This window comes from Rhinopithecus roxellana, chromosome 14 (genome assembly GCF_007565055.1).
Source record: "Rhinopithecus roxellana isolate Shanxi Qingling chromosome 14, ASM756505v1, whole genome shotgun sequence".
NCBI classification, from domain to species: Eukaryota; Metazoa; Chordata; class Mammalia; order Primates; family Cercopithecidae; genus Rhinopithecus; species Rhinopithecus roxellana.
The window spans coordinates 15,555,281-15,577,354 of record NC_044562.1 but is presented as its reverse complement, the minus strand read 5'-3'; the positions used below and the strand labels follow the sequence as shown (position 1 = coordinate 15,577,354).

The 22,074-nt window shown below is 38.9% G+C and overlaps 1 protein-coding gene across 2 annotated transcripts in view; it reads right to left on the bottom strand.

Moving 5' to 3' along the window:
* Nucleotides 1–22,074, bottom strand: part of CNTNAP5 (contactin associated protein like 5) — an 886,717-nt gene that overhangs the window by 35,798 nt on the left and 828,845 nt on the right. For both annotated transcript variants that reach the window (XM_010356733.2, XM_030916676.1), the window contains exons 20-21: nt 20,538–20,668; nt 16,537–16,624 (exon numbers count right to left, since the gene is read on the bottom strand). In XM_010356733.2, coding sequence (XP_010355035.1) covers nt 16,537–16,624; nt 20,538–20,668 — 219 coding nt within the window. The remainder of the gene's footprint in view (nt 1–16,536; nt 16,625–20,537; nt 20,669–22,074) is intronic.

Sequence of the window (22,074 nt, the reverse complement as noted above, 5' to 3'; positions counted from 1 at the left end):
CCCGTCTCGGCCTCCCAAAGTGCTGGGATTAACAGGCGTGAGCCGCTATGCCCGGCTATCTAGTCTTTTAATAATGCCCTTAGAATACAAGTCCTATGCTTAAAAATCAATTGCTCTGTAATTACTGCTTGCACACAATTTTGGGTTTCCACCCAGGGCACTGAATATTTCAGGGCATAAGCAATCCCACACTCTCCTCCTGTCATCTCAGTAAACCTGGTGCTATATGCTGCACCCTGGCAGAGACTCAGTGAGTGCTGGTCAGTGGGCTGAGTGGTTCATTCTCACTCCTTCCCAACCTCACCTATTCAAACCATAGCATTTCCTCAGGGATGGTGGCCCCTGAACTCAGCTGTGGCTGGGCAAAGCATGAAACTCAGTTGTCAATCTGGCATTCAAAGCACTGAGTCCAGTTCCATTAAACTATTCAAAACGCCTGAACTGAGTGTGGCTTAGGCGACGGACTGTGCTGGCTTTGCTAAGACTGATTCAGTTTTAGGACCTACAATTCCACATCCCGGGGAATCCCTCAGTCTTGAGTAGACCAGAATGACTGGTCACACTAGTAGGGATCCTAAAATCAGGAGTACCAGTGTAAGCATTTTTGTCTTGAATTGAAAACATGTCTATCACCTGTGATGCATTACTAATCAGAAGAAGTACATTATGAAACACATAGAAGCACAGACAGAGCACAAAGGCCTGTGTTTCAAAGTGGGAGTGATAAGAATATGACAAAATGTCCCTGACTTCAAGGACCACACTTTTCCCAAGGAAGCAGCTACATACACACGTAAGAAATACAAGTCAGGAAATCGTAACAAATTCAAGATGGGGAGAGATGTGTCCCATGCAGCAGTGGGCTACTGTGGACATTGCCATGGTGAAGGCTCCTAACTGGACTCTCACCGCAGCAATCCGATCCACTTCTCTTCCCCATGTGCTTGACGATAGGGACTTCTCAAATCCAGAAGCAGCTGAGCAGAACTGGAGAGCAGGCTCAAAGGAGGAGGGTAAGGTATCAGCCTTATAGTCCATTGTAACTTATGCCGCAAGTCAGCACACTCCCTATCAGGCCAGACCAGAACTATTTTATTTCTCTCTGCAATGACTGGAAAAGGCTGCTCCAATTTCCTTTCCTCATGTCCTCTCCATTCCTGCCCTGGCTACTCTTCCATCCACCTACCCAGTGAATTACCCAAATCTTCCAATTCTTGTTTTACAAACTGCACCTGTACCTGCTCCCCAGTTCCATTACTATCTGTTTTATATCCAAAGGATAGGCTTTAGCATAACCTGCACACCAGTCTCTCTTTCCTCCATCTTGCTTGTTACTAACAAGAGAGGATGATAACAGTAGCTCTGACCATGAGAGCTCCCTTCCACGCTCTCTTCTCTCTGCACAATAGATTCTGAATGCCTTTGCAGAGCACTGAATGTCCTCTGTAATATCCTCCCAATGGACTGTTCTTGTTTCCCTTGCCTCCCTCTACTCTGCTGCATGTATGAAACCTTCCCAGATGGCATATTTACTGTTCCTATCCTATCTTTGTCTTCTTACGGTCTTACCTGGTTCACACCATTCCTCCTTCTTGGAATGTACTCCATCTATTGAGGTCAAACCTGTCCTTCAAGACCAAGGTCAAGGTGATCTTCCACACAACAACATTCTGGGTCATCTCCACTAGAAATGGTCTCTCCCTTTTACGAATATTAAGCACACTCAATCTGTAAAACACTTATCAAAACTGTTTATATCACAATTAAATAAATGTCTTGTCCTCACAGATATGTGTTTTATCACTTTGAGAACACAGATCTATGGGCTTTACTTCTTTGAAGTTTTCATATTTTCTCTTATTATATTGCCTTGTATATAATAGGTATTCAATAACTGCATTCAATGAATTATCTACAAATAATGTTACGGAGCAATTTACTAATTCCAAATATTTATATCATGTTTATCTTTTATGGGAGGCATGCCCTGTGCAAGGCTTATATTCTATGCAATAATTTTGAAGAAAAAGGTAAGACAAGAAATGAGAAAGATAAGGCATGTATTCAAGTCTTATATATGATTGCTTAGAGTTGATTAGAGTGGGCAGTAGTTGATTTTAAGTGAATGAACTAAAACTAGAAATTTCCTAGATAGAATGATTTACTTCTTTATTTTCCTCACTAAGAAGCAGGCCATGTGACTCTTTATCAAGGAAAAGGCAGAGAACTTTAGAATATTAGCCACAATTTTCTTAATCCAGTCTGTCATTGATGGACATTTGGGTTGATTCCAAGTCTTTGCTATTGTGAATAGTGAGTTCGTGTCCTTTGCAGGGACATGGATGCAGCTGGAAACCATCACTCTCAGCAAACTATCACAAGAACGGAAAACCAAACACTGCATATTCTCACTCATAGGTGGGAACTGAACAATGAGATCACTTGGACACAGGAAGGGGAACATCACACACTGGGGCCTATTGTGGGGAGGGGGGAGCGATAGCATTAGGAGATATACCTAATGTAAATGACAAGTTAATGGGGGCAGCACACCAACATGGCACATGTATACATATGTAACAAACCTGCACATTGTACACATGTACCCTAGAACTTAAAGTATAATAATAATAAAAAGAAAATAATATTAGCCACAAGACCGTACCTCTGGCACTGATCACTGGCAATGATAATTGTGGAAGTGTAAAGGAAAAATCCACAGATTCAGGTCAAATCATTCTTAGAAATGGATAAATAACATCTACAATCATTCCTAAGTGACAATGAGCTTTACATTATGCTAATCTGTTTTAAAACTCAATTTATTATCATTAATGGCATCCTGCAAAAATAAAATCTTGGTAGGCTAAATGAGTAACCAGTGGCCACACAACCCTCCTTGAGCCTCGATTCCCTCTCCTTCTGTGTGGGAAAGCATCTAGAATTCTAACCTGTGCTTGTTTCACTTGTTTCTTTCAGCTTCTGGCCAATACGGTGCTTCCATTCTACCAAGCTTCGGAGAAGTCCCTACAAGGCCACTGCAGGGAGTTCATTACTTTTAGCTCGGATCCTTTGTACTTCATTACTTTGTCAACATTGACATTTATAACACTGGCCCAGATTCCCCAGGCAAAGGGCAAATAAATCAATAGCAGAGCCATTGGCAAGGAAGAGGGATATCAGGCAAAGAAAATCAATAGGCGGCATGGTTGTATGATCTCATTAACAATAGTTGCTGTTTTCAAACCAGACACTTCACAGGCATTATCTCATATCTTCGAAACAAACCAATAAAGCAAGTATTACTACTCCTATGTTACAGATGAGGAAACCAAGGCTCAGAGAGGTGATGCTAATCATGACAGAGCTAAGTAGCAACCTTTCTATGGTTTGAGCGCAGCACTGTCTGACTCCCAACCCACTCATTTCCCATCTCACTACCACACATACTCGTGAGAAAAATACATTGTAAAAGGAAGCTGGAGACACTCATCCAAGTCTTGGAGGCAGCTAACTGCACAACACTGGGCCCAATCATAGGTAGCATGATAACCTTTCAGATAACCACAGCTCCAATATTTATACATTATACATATATATGTGTGTGTGTGTATGTGACTGTGTGTGTTTTCCTTCAACATATATTACGGAACATGTAATATGTGTTTGCCAATACAGTAGCAGGGAAGACAAAACTGTAAATGAGACTGGGGTCCTGTCTTTGGAACCTCATGACTACCCCATGCTGAGAAGTGGAGAAGGACAGAGGTGATGTCTGGAGTCTTTAAGGATCAGATTAGATTTGATGATTTTAAGCTTGACTGACTCAAAAAGTATCACATGATTACGACCCATCAGAGGCAGCTTGACTTCTGAGAAAATAAGTTTAAATAATTTCAGGTGGGTTTTGGCCTTGTTAACTCTTTTCAGATGATTTTATCAAAAGTATTGTTGGCCAGGTGCAGTGGCTCATGCCTATAATCCCAGCACTTTGGGAGGCCGAGATGGGTGGATTACTGGAGGTTGGGAGTTTGAAATCAGCCTGGCCAACATGGTGAAACCCTATCTCTACTAAAAATACGAAAATTAGCTGGAGGTGTGGCACACACCTGTAACCCCGGCTACTTGGGAGGCTGGGACAGGAGAATTGCTTGAACTCAGAAGGCAGAGATTGAAGTGAGCGGAGATTGCACCTGGGTGACAGAGTGAGACTCCATCTCCAAAAAGAAAAAAAAAAATGAAGTAAAAAAGTAAATACTGTCCACACCACTGCCTCCACTGTTTACCAATCATCAATTAAGGTCAAGTCGACACCTTGTCTTATCCATTCATCCCCCTAGAGTGGGAGAGAAGAGTAAAATTTAAGCTTTGTTATGTAAAGACTAGAATACCTTTAGCTGGAAGGCAACTAGAGTCCAAAAGGAAAAATGCTAGGTTGGACGAAGTGGCTTCTTACGTTATGATTAAACTGGTGTTACAAACTTTACTGAGCTTTTATTACATGTCAAGCATCATCCTGGGCACATCATCTGCATCACCACCAGATTTTCCGAATTATAAGTGTTACAATAACACTTATAATTGTTCTAGTTGAGAAGACTGAAGTTTGCAATATTTAGTAATTTGTCCAGGTCACATTAGTCAATGGTGAAGTCATAATTTGAACCCACAGCTGATTCCAAAGCCTGACTTACAAGAAATGTGCCATCCTCTCTCCATGATTAAAGACTCTCTCACTCTACCTCTACTTTTAAGCCCATCAGGTCTAAAAGGACAAACTTTTGATGCAGAGCTTCTCAGCAGACAAATGAACTATGCATTGTGTCAAATAGTTCATATCATTCCTTAAAAACCAAACTGTGGCAGGATCTACTAGGAGTGCGGAATCCAGATGCTTACTGGTTACATGATATTGGGAAAGTCACTGAACCTCTGTGACTCAATTTTCTCATCTATAAAAATAGAAATAAGAATGGTACTTATCTCCCTGGGGAAAAATAAATTAACATAAGGAATGAGTTTAGACTTAGCATACAGAAAGATATTATCAAATAATCATACTAACAGTAACTACTAGTTTTATGGTACTATTAGTATTAGTATGCTATAAATATTATACCATTTTTAATATTATCATTTGGTGACAGTGAAGAAAACCTGGTATTTAGCATAGCCTACACGGGATACTTCAAAACCTTGAAAAACTTTCATACTACCAACAGATCCCACCCAAATAAGTTTCCTTTGAAAGAGTTAATTTTTAAGATAAGCGGGATCTTTAGAACAAGGGCAATTTTTTTGCTGTTAGGTTTGTTGGTTTGTTTGTTTCACACACTGTGTAGCCATAGTAATGCTCAATAGTTTTTGCTTGAGGAGAACTAATATGAAGTTTATATCATTAAGAGTCATGTCATGTGACTTCTGGGCCACCACACAAAACATCCTTTGCTATCACAGTCAGGCAAAGATGTGTAAAGTCTGGCGTTTCCTTGAAGGCCACCCCTCTTAGAAGGAGATTACTAACAGCTCCTCCCAGCTGAAGACAGTCTGCATTTGGAAACAACGTGTCATTGATATTTTTGCTTCATTCATTTTTTTTAGTCACTAGTATAGACAGAGCAGGCAAGTGATGATATAAAATGAGTAACTCAAGGGCATTCTATTCAAAGAGTGGTTTCACTCTTAGAAAAAAGGACAACTTTTACAGAGCAGTGCAGAGCATGGAGCAGGCTGGCACTGCTATCATGAGGTGATTCATTTAACACACAGAAATAAAATTGCATCTTAAATCATAAGATAACACACATTCCTGTTGCATGAGAAGAAACTAAATCATCTATTGAATTTATCTGTGGGGAAAAAATGTAACTCGTTATTAAAGGAAAAAAAATAACAAAAATCCCATATAACCCAGTTGCAATTCAATGCTGGTTATCTGCAAAGTAGAAAATATAAGACATGCATGTTTGGGAAGATGGGATGATTATTGAAATCTGATATTTCAGGATGCTCTGAAACACACCATTTACTTCATGATGCAGAAGGTCAGATTAGATTAACGTATCTAAAATACTGTATTACCCAAAGAGACAGTATCATTAAAAATTATCTGGACACCATATAAGACAATTACATGCAATGTTAGGATTTGAGTCTGGAAGAGGCCGTGGTTTGGAGATTCAGTGTTTACTAGGAACTATGCATGACCATAAACAAAATGATATATAATTTGAGGAGCCCATGCATTTAAAATGAAATAATCTTTTAGAGGAGTCACTGTGGAAGCTATAAACTTGTTTTAAAGAAGATTACATGAATTTATTTATTAAAAGAGCATACCTCAACTATTATTATTCCTACTGCAACATATTTGAACTGTTGGTGCACACTGGCACAATCCTTTCCCCAAATCAGCCACAATTCCTAGCCCATGGCTATAATGGCACCCTCTTCTCTCCTCTTAAAAGAGGGAGAGCAAAATGCAAGCCAGAAAAAGAGGGGGCATTACTAGATCATTGTTGATTTCTCTCTTTCTCTGGTAAGAACAGCTCAACTTGCTTCTGAGAAGTACCCTTTCCCTGTTATCAACCCATGCAATTAACACTGAACTAACTCCTTCACTCTCTTCACAGTGTAGCTGGGTGAATAATTTGGCCATGGCCATGCAGTAGATCCCAATCACCTGAACACTGCCATGGTCTGAGATTGGTCCTTGAAAACTCAACCCCATGACTTAACACAAGGAAAGTTTTCTGGAACTTTTAAAAGTGAGAAGTTTTCTTTCCATATGGAATGTTGAACTGCTACTACTTAAACCTGGAGTTGATGATTTCACCTTCATTACCACTGAAATCTTGCCTGCAAATGAAGCCCCTCCAAGAGGTAAGCAGTCAAATGTGGAACGAGAAACAGACAGACTGGAAACACCCGAATCTTAATATTTGAGATTCTGAAGCCAGCTGTACCTGAAGCAGATCTTATACCTTGAAACTTCTATTTTAACCAACTATTATTTCTTCTTTTGTTGTCATTGTTGAATCTGGTATGAGTTTGATATACCCTTGAAACAGTGCTAACTGATAATGAGTCACACTAGATACTGTAAGACTCACCATGGTTCAGAATTGCTCTTTTGGAGCGTGGTTGAGCATCTCCCTGGAAGTTACACTTACAGTCCACCTTGACAGACACATTAACAAAAAAGAAAACAGAAAAAAAAAACAAAAAACAAAAAAACTCACAGTTCTCTTTTATGTTTCTACAACCTTGAAAATAAAGAAAAAAAAAAGCAAACATTTCTTGAGTATATGCTAAATACCAAGTATTTTGCATATAATGTTTCAAGAAATCCTTACACAGCTCTGTGAATTTATTAAATGAATTAAGTATTACTATCCTCATTCTACCAATAAGGAACCATAAACAAGTTAGATAAATTCACGAAGGTCACACAATGTTTAACTACGTGAGAGATGCAAACATGGATCAATTTGTCTCCAAAAAGCTGAGCATCTTCCACTCTAGAATTGTGCTTCCTAGTTTAGCATCAACTCCCAGATTTGAATCATAAGAAGCCTCTGTGTCCAAAATCAAAAAGGAATTAGAGTACAGTCCTCCAAAGTGAGCATTTTGAAGTACACACCTTTTATTTATATGCATAAATTCTTCTGTGCTTTCTATAAATGGCAGCCATAAATCACCCTCTGCAAGATGCTTGTAAAGTGATTTTATGTGAATGCATTCAAGGTATTCATTCAATGATACTGTAATGTTGCACAAGACACAGTAGGCTCAAAGTGTAAACCTGAGGGATTGGGGAGAATTAAAGAACCCTGTTCTATAGATGCAATCAGAACTCATTTTAACATGTCAAAATCATGTGTACATGCTCACAGATAGCTCTGCAACTTACAGATTAACTGTAAATTTTACGCATCTTGAGAAGAAATTCTTTCAATTTCTGTATTTTTTTTTTGAGGCAAGTAAATATTGAAATCTAGATGGGCAAACAGCCACTGGAGCAGAAGAATAATGCCTCTGGCAGGTGTGAGCTTTGGCCTATCAAACTGGCAAGTAGGAGATTAATAAACATCAGCTGCATAAAAAAAAATGTTATCAGCATGCCATGAGTGCAAATTCCATTTTAATGTCCCTTCAGAATTTTGTAGCAACAGTTTAAAGGCCGTACTATAATTCTTTTCCACCTAAACTTTAACCTGTTTACATATTTTTAAAAAGTAGCTACTTCTTAATCAGACTGGCAAGAAGTCTTCTCTCGGAAGAGTAATATCATACTTCTCTCAGAAGTATGATGATGATGATAATAATAATAATAACTTACCTCTTAATTTCACTAAACAATAGTAGTTTTTGTTTTGAAATCAAATTTTCTTGATATATTTTAGAAGAGTAAAGAAGGGGACATCAGGACCAGAAAAAAATAAATTAAACACAAAAAAGGAGAGTTTCTTTTAGAAGTTTCAAGTTTTTTCAATTCCTAAGTCTGCCTGGCTGTCTACGCTCTTGTGACAGGGCCAAGTTAAACAGAGACTTGGAAATAACAGTGATAGAGCACACTATGTTTAAATCTGAGGCATACACATCTATACTTTCAAATGAAATGAGTACATTTCCAGAAACATTATCTCTTCCAAATGGGTTACTTCCCTAAATATATGCTCTCTCTCTCTTTTAATGTTATTTTTCTTAAATTCACTGATGCAGTCGGCCAGAACAAGGAATTCTCACTTGAAAGTTAAGAAATGTCCCTACAAAGGACGCAAACTCATCCTTTTTTATGGCTGCATAGTATTCCATGGTGTATATGTGCCACATTTTCTTAATCCAGTCTGTCACAGATGGACATTTGGGTTGATTCCAAGTCTTTGCTATTGTGAATAGTGCCGCAATAAACATACGTGTGCATGTGTCTTTATAGCAGCATGATTTATAATCCTTTGGGTATATACCCAGTAGTGGGATGGCTGGGTCATATGGTGCATCTAGTTCTAGATCCTTGAGGAATTGCCATACTGTTTTCCATAATGGTTGAACTAGTTTACAATCCCACCAACAGTGTAAAAGTGTTCCTATTTCTCCACATCCTCTCCAGCACCTGTTGTTTCCTGACTTTTTAATGATTGCCATTCTAACTGGTGTGAGATGGTATCTCATTGTGGTTTTGATTTGCATTTCTCTGATGGCGAGTGATGATGAGCATTTTTTCATGTGTCTGTTGGCTGTATGAATGTCTTCTTTGGAGAAATGTCTGTTCATATCCTTTGCCCACTTTTTGATGGGGTTGTTTGTTTTTTTCTTGTAAATTTGTTTGAGTTCTTTGTAGATTCTGGATATTAGCCCTTTGTCAGATGAGTAGATTGCAAAAATTGTCTCCCATTCTGTAGGTTGCCTGTTCACTCTGATGGTAGTTTCCTTTGCTGTGCAGAGGCTCTTTAGTTTAATTAGATCCCATTTGTCAATTTTGGCTTTTGCTGCCGTTGCTTTTGGTGTTTTAGACATGAAGTCCTTGCCCATGCCTATGTCCTGAATGGTACTACCTAGGTTTTCTTCTAGGGTTTTTATGGTATTAGGTCTAACATTTAAGTGTCTAATCCATCTTGAATTAATTTTCGTATAAGGAGTAAGGAAAGGATCCAGTTTCAGCTTTCTTCTTATGGCTAGCCAATTTTCCCAACACCATTTTTTAATAGGGAATCTTTTCCCCATTTCTTGTTTCTGTCAGGTTTGTCAAAGATCAGATGGCTGTAGATGTGTGGTATTATTTCTGAGGACTCTGTTCTGTTCCATTGGTCTATATCTCTGTTTTGGTACCAGTACCATGCTGTTTTGGTTACTGTAGCCTTGTAGTATAGTTTGAAGTCAGGTAGCGTGATGCCTCCAGCTTTGTTCTTTTGACTTAGGATTGTCTTGGCAATGCGGGCTCTTTTTTGGTTCCATATGAACTTTAAAGCCGTTTTTTCCAATTCTGTGAAGAAACTCATTGGTAGCTTGATGGGGATGGCATTGAATCTATAAATAACCTTGGGCAGTGTGGCCATATTCAAGATATTGATTCTTCCTATCCATGAGCATGGTATGTTCTTCCATTTGTTTGTGTCCTCTTTGATTTCACTGAGCAGTGGTTTGTAGTTCTCCTTGAAGAGGTCCTTTACATCCCTTGTAAGTTGGATTCCTAGGTATTTTATTCTCTTTGAAGCAATTGTGAATGGAAGTTCATTCCTGATTTGGCTCTCTGTTTGTCTGTTACTGGTGTATAAGAATGCTTTTGATTTTTGCACATTAATTTTGTATCCTGAGACTTTGCTGAAGTTGCTTATCAGCTTAAGGAGATTTTGGGCTGAGACAATGGGGTTTTCTAAATATACAATCATTTCATCTGCAAACAGGGACAATTTGACTTCTTCTTTTCCTAACTGAATACCCTTTATTTCTTTCTCTTGCCTGATTGCCCTAGCCAGAACTTCCAACACTACGTTGAATAGGAGTGGTGAGAGAGGGCATCCCTGTCTTGTGCCAGTTTTCAAAGGGAATTTTTCCAGTTTTTGCCCATTCAATATGGTATTGGCTGTGGGTTTGTCATAAATAGCTCTGATTATTTTGAGGTACGTTCCATCAATACCGAATTTATTGAGCGTTTTTAGCATGAAGGGCTGCTGAATTTTGTCAAAAGCCTTTTCTGCATCTATTGAGATAATCATGTGGTTCTTGTCTTTGGTTCTGTTTATATGCTAGATTACCTTTATTGATTTGCGAATGTTGAACCAGCCTTGCATCCCAGGGATGAAGCCCACTTGATCATGGTGGATAAGCTTTTTGATGTGCTGCTGAATCCGGTTTGCCAGTATTTTATTGAGGATTTTTGCATCGATGTTCATCAGGGATATTGGTCTAAAATTCTCTTTTGTTGTTGTGTCTCTGCCAGGCTTTGGTATCAGGATGATGTTGGCCTCATAAAATGAGTTAGGGAGGATTCCCTCTTTTTCTATTGATTGGAATAGTTTCAGAAGGAATGGTACCAGCTCCTCCTTGTACCTCTGGTAGAATTCAGCTGTGAATCCATCTGGTCCTGGACTTTTTTTGGTTGGTAGGCTATTAATTATTGCCTCAATTTCAGAGCCTGCTATTGGTCTATTCAGGGATTCAACTTCTTCCTGGTTTAGTCTTGGAAGAGTGTAAGTGTCCAGGAAATTATCCATTTCTTCTAGATTTTCTAGTTGATTTGCATAGAGGTGTTTATAGTATTCTCTGATGGTAGTTTGTATTTCTATGGGGTCGGTGGTGATATCCCCTTTATCATTTTTTATTGCATCTATTTGATTCTTCTCTCTTTTCTTCTTTATTAGTCTTGCTAGTGGTCTGTCAATTTTGTTGATCTTTTCAAAAAACGAACTCCTGGATTCATTGATTTTTTGGAGGGTTTTTTGTGTCTCTATCTCCTTCAGTTCGGCTCTGATCTTAGTTATTTCTTGCCTTGTGCTAGCTTTTGAATGTGTTTGCTCTTGCCTCTCTAGTTCTTTTAATTGTGATGTTAGAGTGTCAATTTTAGATCTGGAAACCATCATTCTTAGCAAACTATCACAAGAACAGAAAACCGAATACTGCATGTTCTCACTCATAGGTGGGAACTGAACAATGAGATCACTTGGACTCGGGAAGGGGAACATCACACATTGGGGCCTATCATGGGGAGGGGGGAGGGGGGAGGGATTGCATTGGGAGTTATACCTGATATAAATGATGAATTGATGGGTGCTGACGAGTTGATGGGTGCAGCACACCAACATGGCACAAGTATACATATGTAACAAACCTGCACATTATGCACATGTACCCTAGAACTTAAAGTATAATAATAATTTAAAAAAGTTATAGGATACCAAATTTTAATTTTAGTATATTATTTAAATTTTGTATCAGACAAAACGAAGTGTACTGAAATGTAACCAAATCTTTTAAGTAACTACATCTGGATGAAATAAAATACTGATTAAAAAACAAACAAACAAAAAACAAAAACAAAAAAAGAAAGTTAAGAAATGTCAGTAAATCAAGGAATAAACTTTGCAATATCCCATAACTTGACAGATATGAGCATCAACATTGTTAGAGAACCAACAGTGAAGTTTGAATGTAGACAATTATATCGGCTATTTTTTATGGGCCAGTATCTACATCATGGGGACCTTCAGGAAACAAACAAACAAACAAACAAAAAACTGCTTTATTTATAACAGTATCTGTAGCACCATGGCTGGTATAGAGTATGTACTAAACCACTGTGCTCTTTAATAAGGAATTGGCCCTTTCTCGGATGAAAAGAAAATGAACAAACTTGCTTTTGCTTTGCAATGAAATGCTATTGGTGGTACTGATGAAAACTGAGACACTAGATTTACTACATATTTTTTTTTTCGTATCTACCATGAAAAATGCTTTCGAGTGTTTGATTTACAGTTGGAAATGTCCTCCAAAGCAATCTTTTCTAAAATTGTGAAGTTCAGTTGCATTCATCATTAATTCCATGTAGCCATCTTAATACCATCCCTTCCTGTTTTCTCCATCCCTACTCTACTCTATTTCTGATGCATGGGGTTTGGTTTCCTTGTTCCAGAGTTCCCCCAGGATTAGTGTCCTTTCTAAATAATAAGCCTGGATGTTCATATTGTCTCCCTTTACCTTCTGCTAGGCAACTTTCATAGACCAGAGTGTTGAGGGTAAGTGTTGGTCCAAATCCTTCCATCTGTTCAACAGCAGTTCAAATGGGAAGGCAGTCCAGTAGGCAGATGTCTCCCATCCTTAGAACAATGAAGACATTTTATTGGGCATTTGATATGGTTTGTATCCGTGTCCTCACTCAAATCTCATGTTGAATTGTAATCCTTAATGTTGGAAGTAGGACATGGTGGGTGGTGATGGGCTCATGAGGGAAGATTTCTCATGAATAGTTTACTACCATTCTCTTGTTGATGTTCTTGTGATGGTGAGTGAGTTGGTGAGATATAATTGTTTAAAATTGTGTGGCACCTTCCTCCTCTCTCTTCTTCCTGCTCTGACCATGTGACATGGCTGCTACTCCTTTGTCTTCTGCCATGACTTTTAAATTCTTGAGGTTTCCCAGAAGCTTAGCAGATGCCAGCATCATGCTTCTTATATGGCTTGTAGAACCATAAGTCAATTAAACATTTTTTCTTTATAAATTACCCAGTCTGAAGTATTTATGGCAATGCCAAAATGGACTAATGCAGTATTCCTCCTCAATCTTAACAGTTGTTTTCTACCTGATAATTATGAAGCACCAGAAATAAAATAACAAGTTGTCTGTAGTACCTTGCTTTAAAGTTTCAGTTCACCAGTCTTATTGTTGGCTTAGCTAAAAGAGTGAAGGGTCATATGAATGCTATACACAGTGGTAAGATTTAATGAGGTTTTTTTTTTTTTTTTCATTTTTAACAAGAGGATATTATTGGGACTTCCATTACACAGAGCAGCGGGCCATGAAAAAGGTCTGGGTTTTGTGGTCAGTAAGCCCAAATTTTCCCTCTTTCCTAGGGTGTTTTAATTTGGTTAATGTTATTAATAGTAACGACATTTCTGCTAAGACTTCAACCAGAAGACTGATCTCACTCAGATATGGAGCTCAAATTTATATTTCTTCACTGTTCAGGAAAAAAAGGTGAGAAATTAATATGTCCTAAGTTGGTAGTACCTCCTGGCACCTGGCAGAAGTTAAAAAAAAATCTTATTTTGAGGAAAGTGTCTTGATTTTTGATCCTTAGAGTAGTCACAAATTAATAGCAATCAATATGAACAAACACACATGCGCACACGCACACGCGCGTGCGCGCACACACACACACACACAGCATAAGGAAACAAGCCACCACAGGAAAAAATCTAGAAAACAGCTATTAACAGACTGGGACCCTCACAGACTTCAGATGTTGAAATTATCAGAGACAAAATGTTCAATAACTATTAATGAAATGCCTAAATACATAAAAAGATGGAAATGAACAAAAGAATGGAGACAACAAATTATCTTTTTTAATAGTCATGTTTCAAAAAGACCAAAATATTATTTTTAGAAATGAAAGATAAAATCAATAAGAAATGATTCATTGAACGGGATTAGGCATAAATAAGGAGAGGACTAGTGAATGTGATGATAAAGCCGTGCCCAGAATGCAAGATGTTATATCAAAGAATGAAAACTATAAGAAGAATGTAAGAGATATGATGATACAATTAGCAAGTCTAAGTTCATATAATTTAGATATAAAAGAATTGACTAGATAGAATAGGAGGAAGTAAGATTTGATATTTTGAGAATTTTTAAGAACTGATGAACAGATACGTACGAATAATAAATACGAAGTGGATGCATAGATACATATGACATAATGAACAGGAAACATTAAAATATCAAGTAAGATACTTTAAAAAGAAATCTACAAGCAGACACCTGATGACAAAACGGCAAAACATCAAAGAAAAAGGGATGACTTTAAATCAACTTGCAGGTGGTAGGCACGGAGGTGGTCAGAGTCCCTACAAAAGCAGGACAGATGGACAGCTGACTTCTTGGTAGCAACCAGGGGAGCCAGGAAATAAGAGGACACTGATGTGCCAGTGAGTCTTTGAAACTGGCTCTTCAGTAGGAAGAGGTGGGGAAAGTCCCGGCTTTTAGCATTTCTGATATCCACAGTGTAAACCCTCCTACTACAGCTGATTTCAAGCTGGCATCCTGCCACCATTGAAGGATGCAGAGTTGGGGAGAGACGTGTATACCTGACTTTTACAGGTATATGGGCTCCATAACACTTCCATCTTATAGGTACACTGGCTCCAAAACACCTCTGACCAATTTCTCTACATCTGAGAGAAAATATTCTTCAATATTGAATTGAAGATCTGGCAAAATTATCTTCCAAGATTAAAGGTAAAATACAAACCTTTTGTTCAGGAAAAAAAAAAATATATATATATATATATATATATATATAAAATGAAGGAAACCTTAAACAGAAAAGAATTCAAAAGAATTTAGTTCAAAAGAAGAAAATAAAGTCTGGCAGAAAATAGAAAAGTCTGAGATAAAGGAAGAAATGAGGAATATATAAACTAGTGTTTATATTAATATATCAAAAATAAGCAGTGTCTAAAAATATAAAAATGATTATTATTAGGAGGGGAATGGAATCAGAAATAAATGAAACTCAATCTGGGATCAGTGTTGATTGGTTCTTCCAACTGCTACTTGGGGAACTAAAATGGACATTTTTTTGACCCTACTGCAGCTAGGTTTCTGGATCAACATTATATCTGGAAATTATAAACCCTTTACATCTGGAAATTATAAAAGCTTGAGGGCTGTAGCAGGAATCATTTTTCTGCCTTTTCAGCTCTATCTACCAGCAAGCAAAAGCAGGGGCGCGTGCTGCCTTCTTCACAACCATTTTTCAGAGACCTCCTCCTTCTACTTGTGAATTTGCATACAGTATGGGGCACGGGGAAGTCATTCCAAAAGACCCCACAAAGAACTCACACTGTAAGTATATAATTTTGTAAGCAACTAACTTACTGTTTTAAATGTATTTCTGCTTACAATGCCTTGAGTTATTAATGTTTTCTGCACTGTACTGTGATAGAGAGAGAGAGAGTCAGAAAGAATATGATAGAATCACAGGAAAAGTTGGATATATAGGAAATAGGGTAGCAGAAACAAGTCCAATTGTACAAGTAGCTCCATAATGTAAAAGGACCTACATTTGCCATTATAAAAAAAAAAGGATGGACAGATTGGGTATAAAAATAAAATCTAGCAGTATGTGCTTCACAAGATCACCTACAAAGCTGAAAGAAAAGGAAAAATTGAAAGAAAAAGAATGAGAAAAGAGGCCAGGCAAATACTAACTTAAGTGAGACTATAATAGGAATATTAATAATGGGTAAAATAAATTTAAGCATAAAAAGACATTACTAAAGTTTAAAAAGATCACTTAAGTGTGATGTAATGTTCACTTCATCAGGTAGATAAAAAATTCCCATCTTACATGCATGTAATGAATACTCTCATCACATATAAAGTGAAAATTGACAGAACTTCCAGTAGAGAAAGAGAAGATTCACTATTATAGTAGGAAATTACAATGCCTTTAAAATTTTTGATGAACGATTGAGTTGTTCAAATCCTTAATTTATGCACTCATACATTTAAGTTAAAATTAAGTAAAACTTAAAAATATATTTTAAAATTAAGTACACATTTAAGTATTCTGCTAAATTACTTTAGTATTTTACCTCTTGCAAATTTTTATAAAATAGATAGAAACGCAGTGCCTATTTCTGCCACAGATACATCTTGGCATTTTCTGAACAAGAAATCTTGGTTTCAGATCTCAGATATTATGGGAGCAAAAGGCTGCAGACTTGAATCCTTAGAAAACCCAAATGAAAATTACGTATTCATTTATTTTAATAAACCCCACTGGAAAGGTATGAACTAGAACAACATACCTGTGACTTTGCCCAGGGTGAGTGACCTTATAACCCTGAACTCCACTTCTGGAGAGAAGTTATAACTGAGTCGAAGTTGATGGTCCATCTGCAGGAAAACAGGAAACAAAGGCACATCAGCAGAGGTCTGCAGGTAAGAAGCCTGAAACGATCCCATCTGGAAATAGCTTGAAACAATGCACACAGAGAGTAGATCCCCCTCTGAGATTTCCTCTCCAGAGAGATTAGACAGGTCTCGCTAATTCTCCCACAATGCACATAAAATACCCCTTTCTTTCTTCTTTGTGAAATAAGGGTTTTCACACAAGTCTTCTCCCTGGGAAACTGTATACAGCGTTTTACAGGTATTTATCTCCCCATGGAGATTTTCTCACCAAATTATTTGCTGCAAACAAGCAAACAAATGAAACCTGCTCAGGAACTTGCTGTGCAAGATTAACATTAATAGGAGGCAGGAACTCATTTTCCATTTCTCCCCCTTTCTCTCAGTTTGTCCTTAGGGCCACCACTGCCTCCATTGTTCCATAATTCTAACCTGCTCTCATTTAGGTGTGGGCAGAGAGCTTTTCCTGGGCAAGGATTGCAGTTCGACAAAACATGTGGCCCTGGGGAGGAGAGGGTAGCTGAAGTTAGTTGCAACCAACATGGACGGTTGATAATCCCATCTTGCAGGGGTGAGCAAAAGCCACCACCAGGACTTTAATAGGACTTTATTTCTATGACTATCCTTTAGAGATCCCTCCTTACTTCACCCATTGCTAATTCCAGCTCCATCTGTTTGGTCCCCTCCCCATTCCTAGGAGTCCTCCCCATTCATTCTCACTTTTTCAGGCTAGCCATATCCTACTGGTTTCTTCCAGGCTCTACTCCGACTATGCATATGGTGCTATTCCTGGAAAGGATCCTCATTATTTTTCAGTTCACCTGTAAGAAGAGGAGACTAAGATCCCATTGGCCATGTGCCTGACTTTGCACAGCTTGGGTGCAACCCACTGGGGAATCATACATAGTCCTCCTATCTTCCCTGCCATGACTTTCCTTTGGCACGGCTGCTCAGAATGACCCTCCTCTGTTCTCAGGCAACTTACATCCTAGAGGAGAGAGCTAGGACAGAAAATTTGATAAGTAAATACATGGTATTGGAACTTAAGTGCTGAGAGAAAAAAATAATGCAAGCAAGGATAAGGGGGAGTGTAGGGTTGAAGTCAAGGAAATAGATTGTTCTATTAAATAAGCTGATCAGACATGGCCTCAATGAGGATGACCTCTTGAATCATTTGAGTCCAGAAGGAAGTACAAGAAGCAGACATGTATATATATAAAGAATAGCATTCTAGGCAAAGCTCCAAGGGCTCTGCAAATGGCAAGGAGGCCAGAGTGGCACAGCTAGCATTCCAGAGGGCTCATAATTAGATGAGGTTAGTGAAGCAACCAGAAAGGGAGCAGCGGTGTCAGATCATGGAGATCCTTATAAGCCACTGGAAGACCTTTGACTTTTTCTCTGTAAGAGAAAGGAAACCATTGACAGGGTTTGGACAGAAGAATGCCAGAATCTGACTATTCCTTCAACAGGATCACTCTGACTGCTGTGTTGAGGATAGACAGCTGGGGAACCTAAAGAGGAGCAGGAGATGTCAATCAAAAGGCAACTGTAAACAGTGATAATCCAAGCAAAGGACAAGGGTGGCTTGCGGAAAGGTAGCTGCTGTTGATCCACGAGATGCTGCATGTAAGAGAAAGAGAGATGAAAGGAGAACACCACAATTTTGAGATTGTGTACTTGAAAAATGAAGCTGCCACTAACTGGGATATGCTTCTGGGGGATGAGGTCATTGTTTCAGGGGAGCGTTCTAATAAGTCAATTTTAACTATTTACTTAAATATTCCGATGCCTAACAGACATTCCTATAGATATGCCCAGTAGGTAGTTGGTATAAGGTCTGGAATCCAGGGACAGGATTAGTGTTGGATACACATTCAGAATTGATTAATTGGCATGTACATGAAATTTAAAGATGTGAGATCGAATGAGATGAGTATGGAGTGAGTGTGGATCAAAAGCAGAAGTTGGAGTCCTTGGGTGTTCTGATGGGTAGGGTTTTGAGAGATGATGGGAAACCAAGAAAAGAGACAAGAGGGAGAAACTAACACAGGCAAAATGATCAACAGGCGAGAGTTGTATCCTGCAAGCAATAAAGACTCAGGTCAATTGCAAGAACAGGAAGGAATCCCTATGTCAGTTGCCAGTGAGAGGAGAAGGAAAGATAACACTGAGACATGACCACCAGATTTTGCAAGGCAAGCACATTGATGCCTTGAGAAGTACAATTTTGCTGAAGCACAGAGACAAAACCTTTTCAGTACGGGTATAAGAAAGAGGTAGGGAAAATTTGAAGAACAAACATATAAACAACATTTCCAAAAATATGGGCAAGAAAATGACAAAGAGAATGGAACACTAAAAGAAGTCAGATAAGAGAAAGGTTTCTTCTCTTTATCCAGAGATATGCTGGCTTGTTTGCTTGTTTAGCTGTTGTCATTGTATAATAGTTCTTAATGCATGTAATAATTATTTCTTTTATGCTTTGGGGAGTCATTCAGTAGAGCTGGAACAAATGATGAAACAGAGGGAGGAAGGAGAATGCTGGAGTGATTTTCTTCAGTAGGATATCAGATCTGGCCCACAGGTAGTCAGGTCAGGCCTTAGCTAGAACCACGAACTATTCCGGAGGGAGAGAGAGTGCAAACACAAATGTGGTAGGTATGTAAGGTGCTCTTGAGAATGTGCAGATATTCTCTTCTGAATGTTACATTTTTACAAGAAATAAGAAAGCAAAGTCATCTGCTGAGAGTTAAGACAAACTGGCAATTGTTAGCAGTATAAGTAAAGAGGAGAGAGTGTAAAATGGTCAACTGGGAGAACAGGAGAACAGACAGATTGGAAAACATGGAGTGATTGCTGGGCAGATGCAAGGGCTTGCTGAGGGTTATGATTCTAAAGGGGATGATCTGGACTCTGTCTATTCTCTGTGGAGCTCTGCCATCATCTGCTGCTGGCCCTTTATATGGAGCTCACTGAGATCTCATGGGGTGCCTCCCACACAACACGCTTTCAGACAGCTTTAGCCTGTGCTCACACGGACCCTCTTCCTGAGCCCTCTCCTCCATGTGGCCAACTTCTACTCATCTTCAAGACTCAGCTTACTCCTAACTTGCTCCAGGGAGTAAGTACTGATGCCCAGGTGGGATCAGCACCCTCTTCAGTATCACCTGTGCATTCTTCCTCCACAACCCTTCCCACAGCCTGTGATGATTTCCTCTTTGCCCATGCATCTTCCTCACTTTAATGCAGCCCAGGGGTTGGCAAACCTGAGCAGACATTAGTATCACCTGATGCTTTCCTCGCTTCTATAGCCTCCAATTTAGTAGATCTGGTGTGGAACCCAAGAATCTGCATTTCTGTTTGTTTGCTTGTTTGTTTGTTTGTTTGTTTTTTGAGATGGAGTCACTCTCTCTCCCAGGCTGGAGTGCAGTGGCGGGATCTCTGCTCACTGCAACCTCCACCTCCCGGGTTCAAGCGATTCTCCTACCTCAGCCTCCCCAGTAGCTGGGATTACAGGTGCATGCCACCACACCTGGCTAATTTTTGTATTTTTAGTAGAGACGGGGTTTTGCCATCTTGGCCAGGCTGGTCTCGAACTCCTGACCTTGTGATCCACCTGCCTCAGCCTCCCAAAGTGCTGGGATTACAGGCGTGAGACACCACACTTGGCCCAAGAATCTGCATTTCCAACAGGGTCCCAAGTGATGCTGATACTTGTGGGACATGGGAAGCACATCTTGAGAACCACTATCCTAGTTCTTCCAAGTCTGGGGGCAAGTGTGATTTGTAACTATGTTTCCAGCACTAGGCACTACACTGGTATGGGGTAGAAGCTTAGAAAAGTTTGATAGAGTAGCCAAGGCACATTGGCTGATACAGGAGAAAGTAAGGAAGGTACCTGAATGGTAAGCTCTCTTCCCTCTCGGTTAATCTTCAAGTGGTGCATCCTTCTGTTAGCAAAGTTATCTGCATCAATGGTGAATACATGGGTTTCTTCCTTGTTTAGGTGATAGCGAACCTGTAAACTTCCTTGAAAGAAAAAATATTAGAAATTAGAATTTAAAGCAGCACCTATAAAATGCAAAGACATGATCAGATTGTCTTTTAATTGATTATTAGGGCCCCAGGTCTTAATTCTTCCATTATTCAATTTTTAAAAATATATTATGTATATATTTTTATCAGGGTTCCTACAGAAAATTCTGAGGAGAGCTGCAAAATTAACGAGAGAGAGAGAGAGAGAGAGAGAGAGAGAGAGAGAGAGAGAGAGAGAGACAGAGAAAGTGTGTGGTGTTATCGCAAACCAAAATGACAGTTTAGAAAATAAAACATCTATTTTGTAATTGGATCATGAAACTTTAATAAGGTAGAGTTAAGATCTTTTCTACTTTCTCTTCAATTCCTACCACTTCCTATAACTCTCTTTCTTACTAATTGCTGTCTCCCTTTTTTATCTAAGGACTGGAAAGCAAACTCAGTCCTGTTATCACCCATTGATGTATAATGCTCACGATGGGAGTGTGGCCAGGTTAGGGCACCCTGCCTCACTTTAACACTTTAGGGTCCTTTAACCCTCTTAACCCTTTACAGCCCATTAGAACATTCAAATTTTATTAGGATTGTGTTTTTCAAACAGCTGTTAGCTATTCCTTGTTGGTTAGGAAATCAATTTACTGGGTCTCAATCAGCATTTCTTACAAAAAGAAGCAGAATTTAGCTATATGAGACTCTCAGGAGACATACTAAAAATGAAGTGTGTCATTTGTGTGTGTGTGCATGTGTGTGTGTGTATGTGAGAGAGAGAGAGAGAGAGAGAGAGAGAGAGAGAGAGAGAGAGAGAGAGAGAGAGAGAATGAGAATATTAGCTCACAAAGCAAAATGGCCACTTGGGAGAGATTTGTTAAGGGACACAAAATTACAGCTAGATGGGAGGAATAAGTTCTAGTGTTCTATGGCACTGTAGGATGACTAGAGTTAACAAAAGTATATTGTATAATGTTTCAGATAGCTAGAAGGAGAATATTAAATGTTCCCCAAACAAACGATAAATGTGTGAGATTTATCTACCCTCATCTGATCACTATATATATATATATACACACACACACATTGCTATGTACCATATAAATATATACAAGTATTATATGTCAATGAAAAATAAACTTCAAAAAAATGTTTGAAAGACACTCTATATTTAAAAATCGCCATAGGGGCAATAAGTTGTTGAGAGGCTACTTTATCTCAGATACTGTGCACTTTTTCTCATTTGATCCTTTCCCCAGCGTCACTGGCTGTGAGAGTTGAGCCAAGTAGCCAAACTCCATGCTGCTTGCTGTCCTTTTCTGTCTGTAGGCGTCATCTGGTTGGGAATCATTGGAGTCCCACACACAACATGGCAGGAGCTCTTCCCTTGGACATATATGGGAACAGAAAAT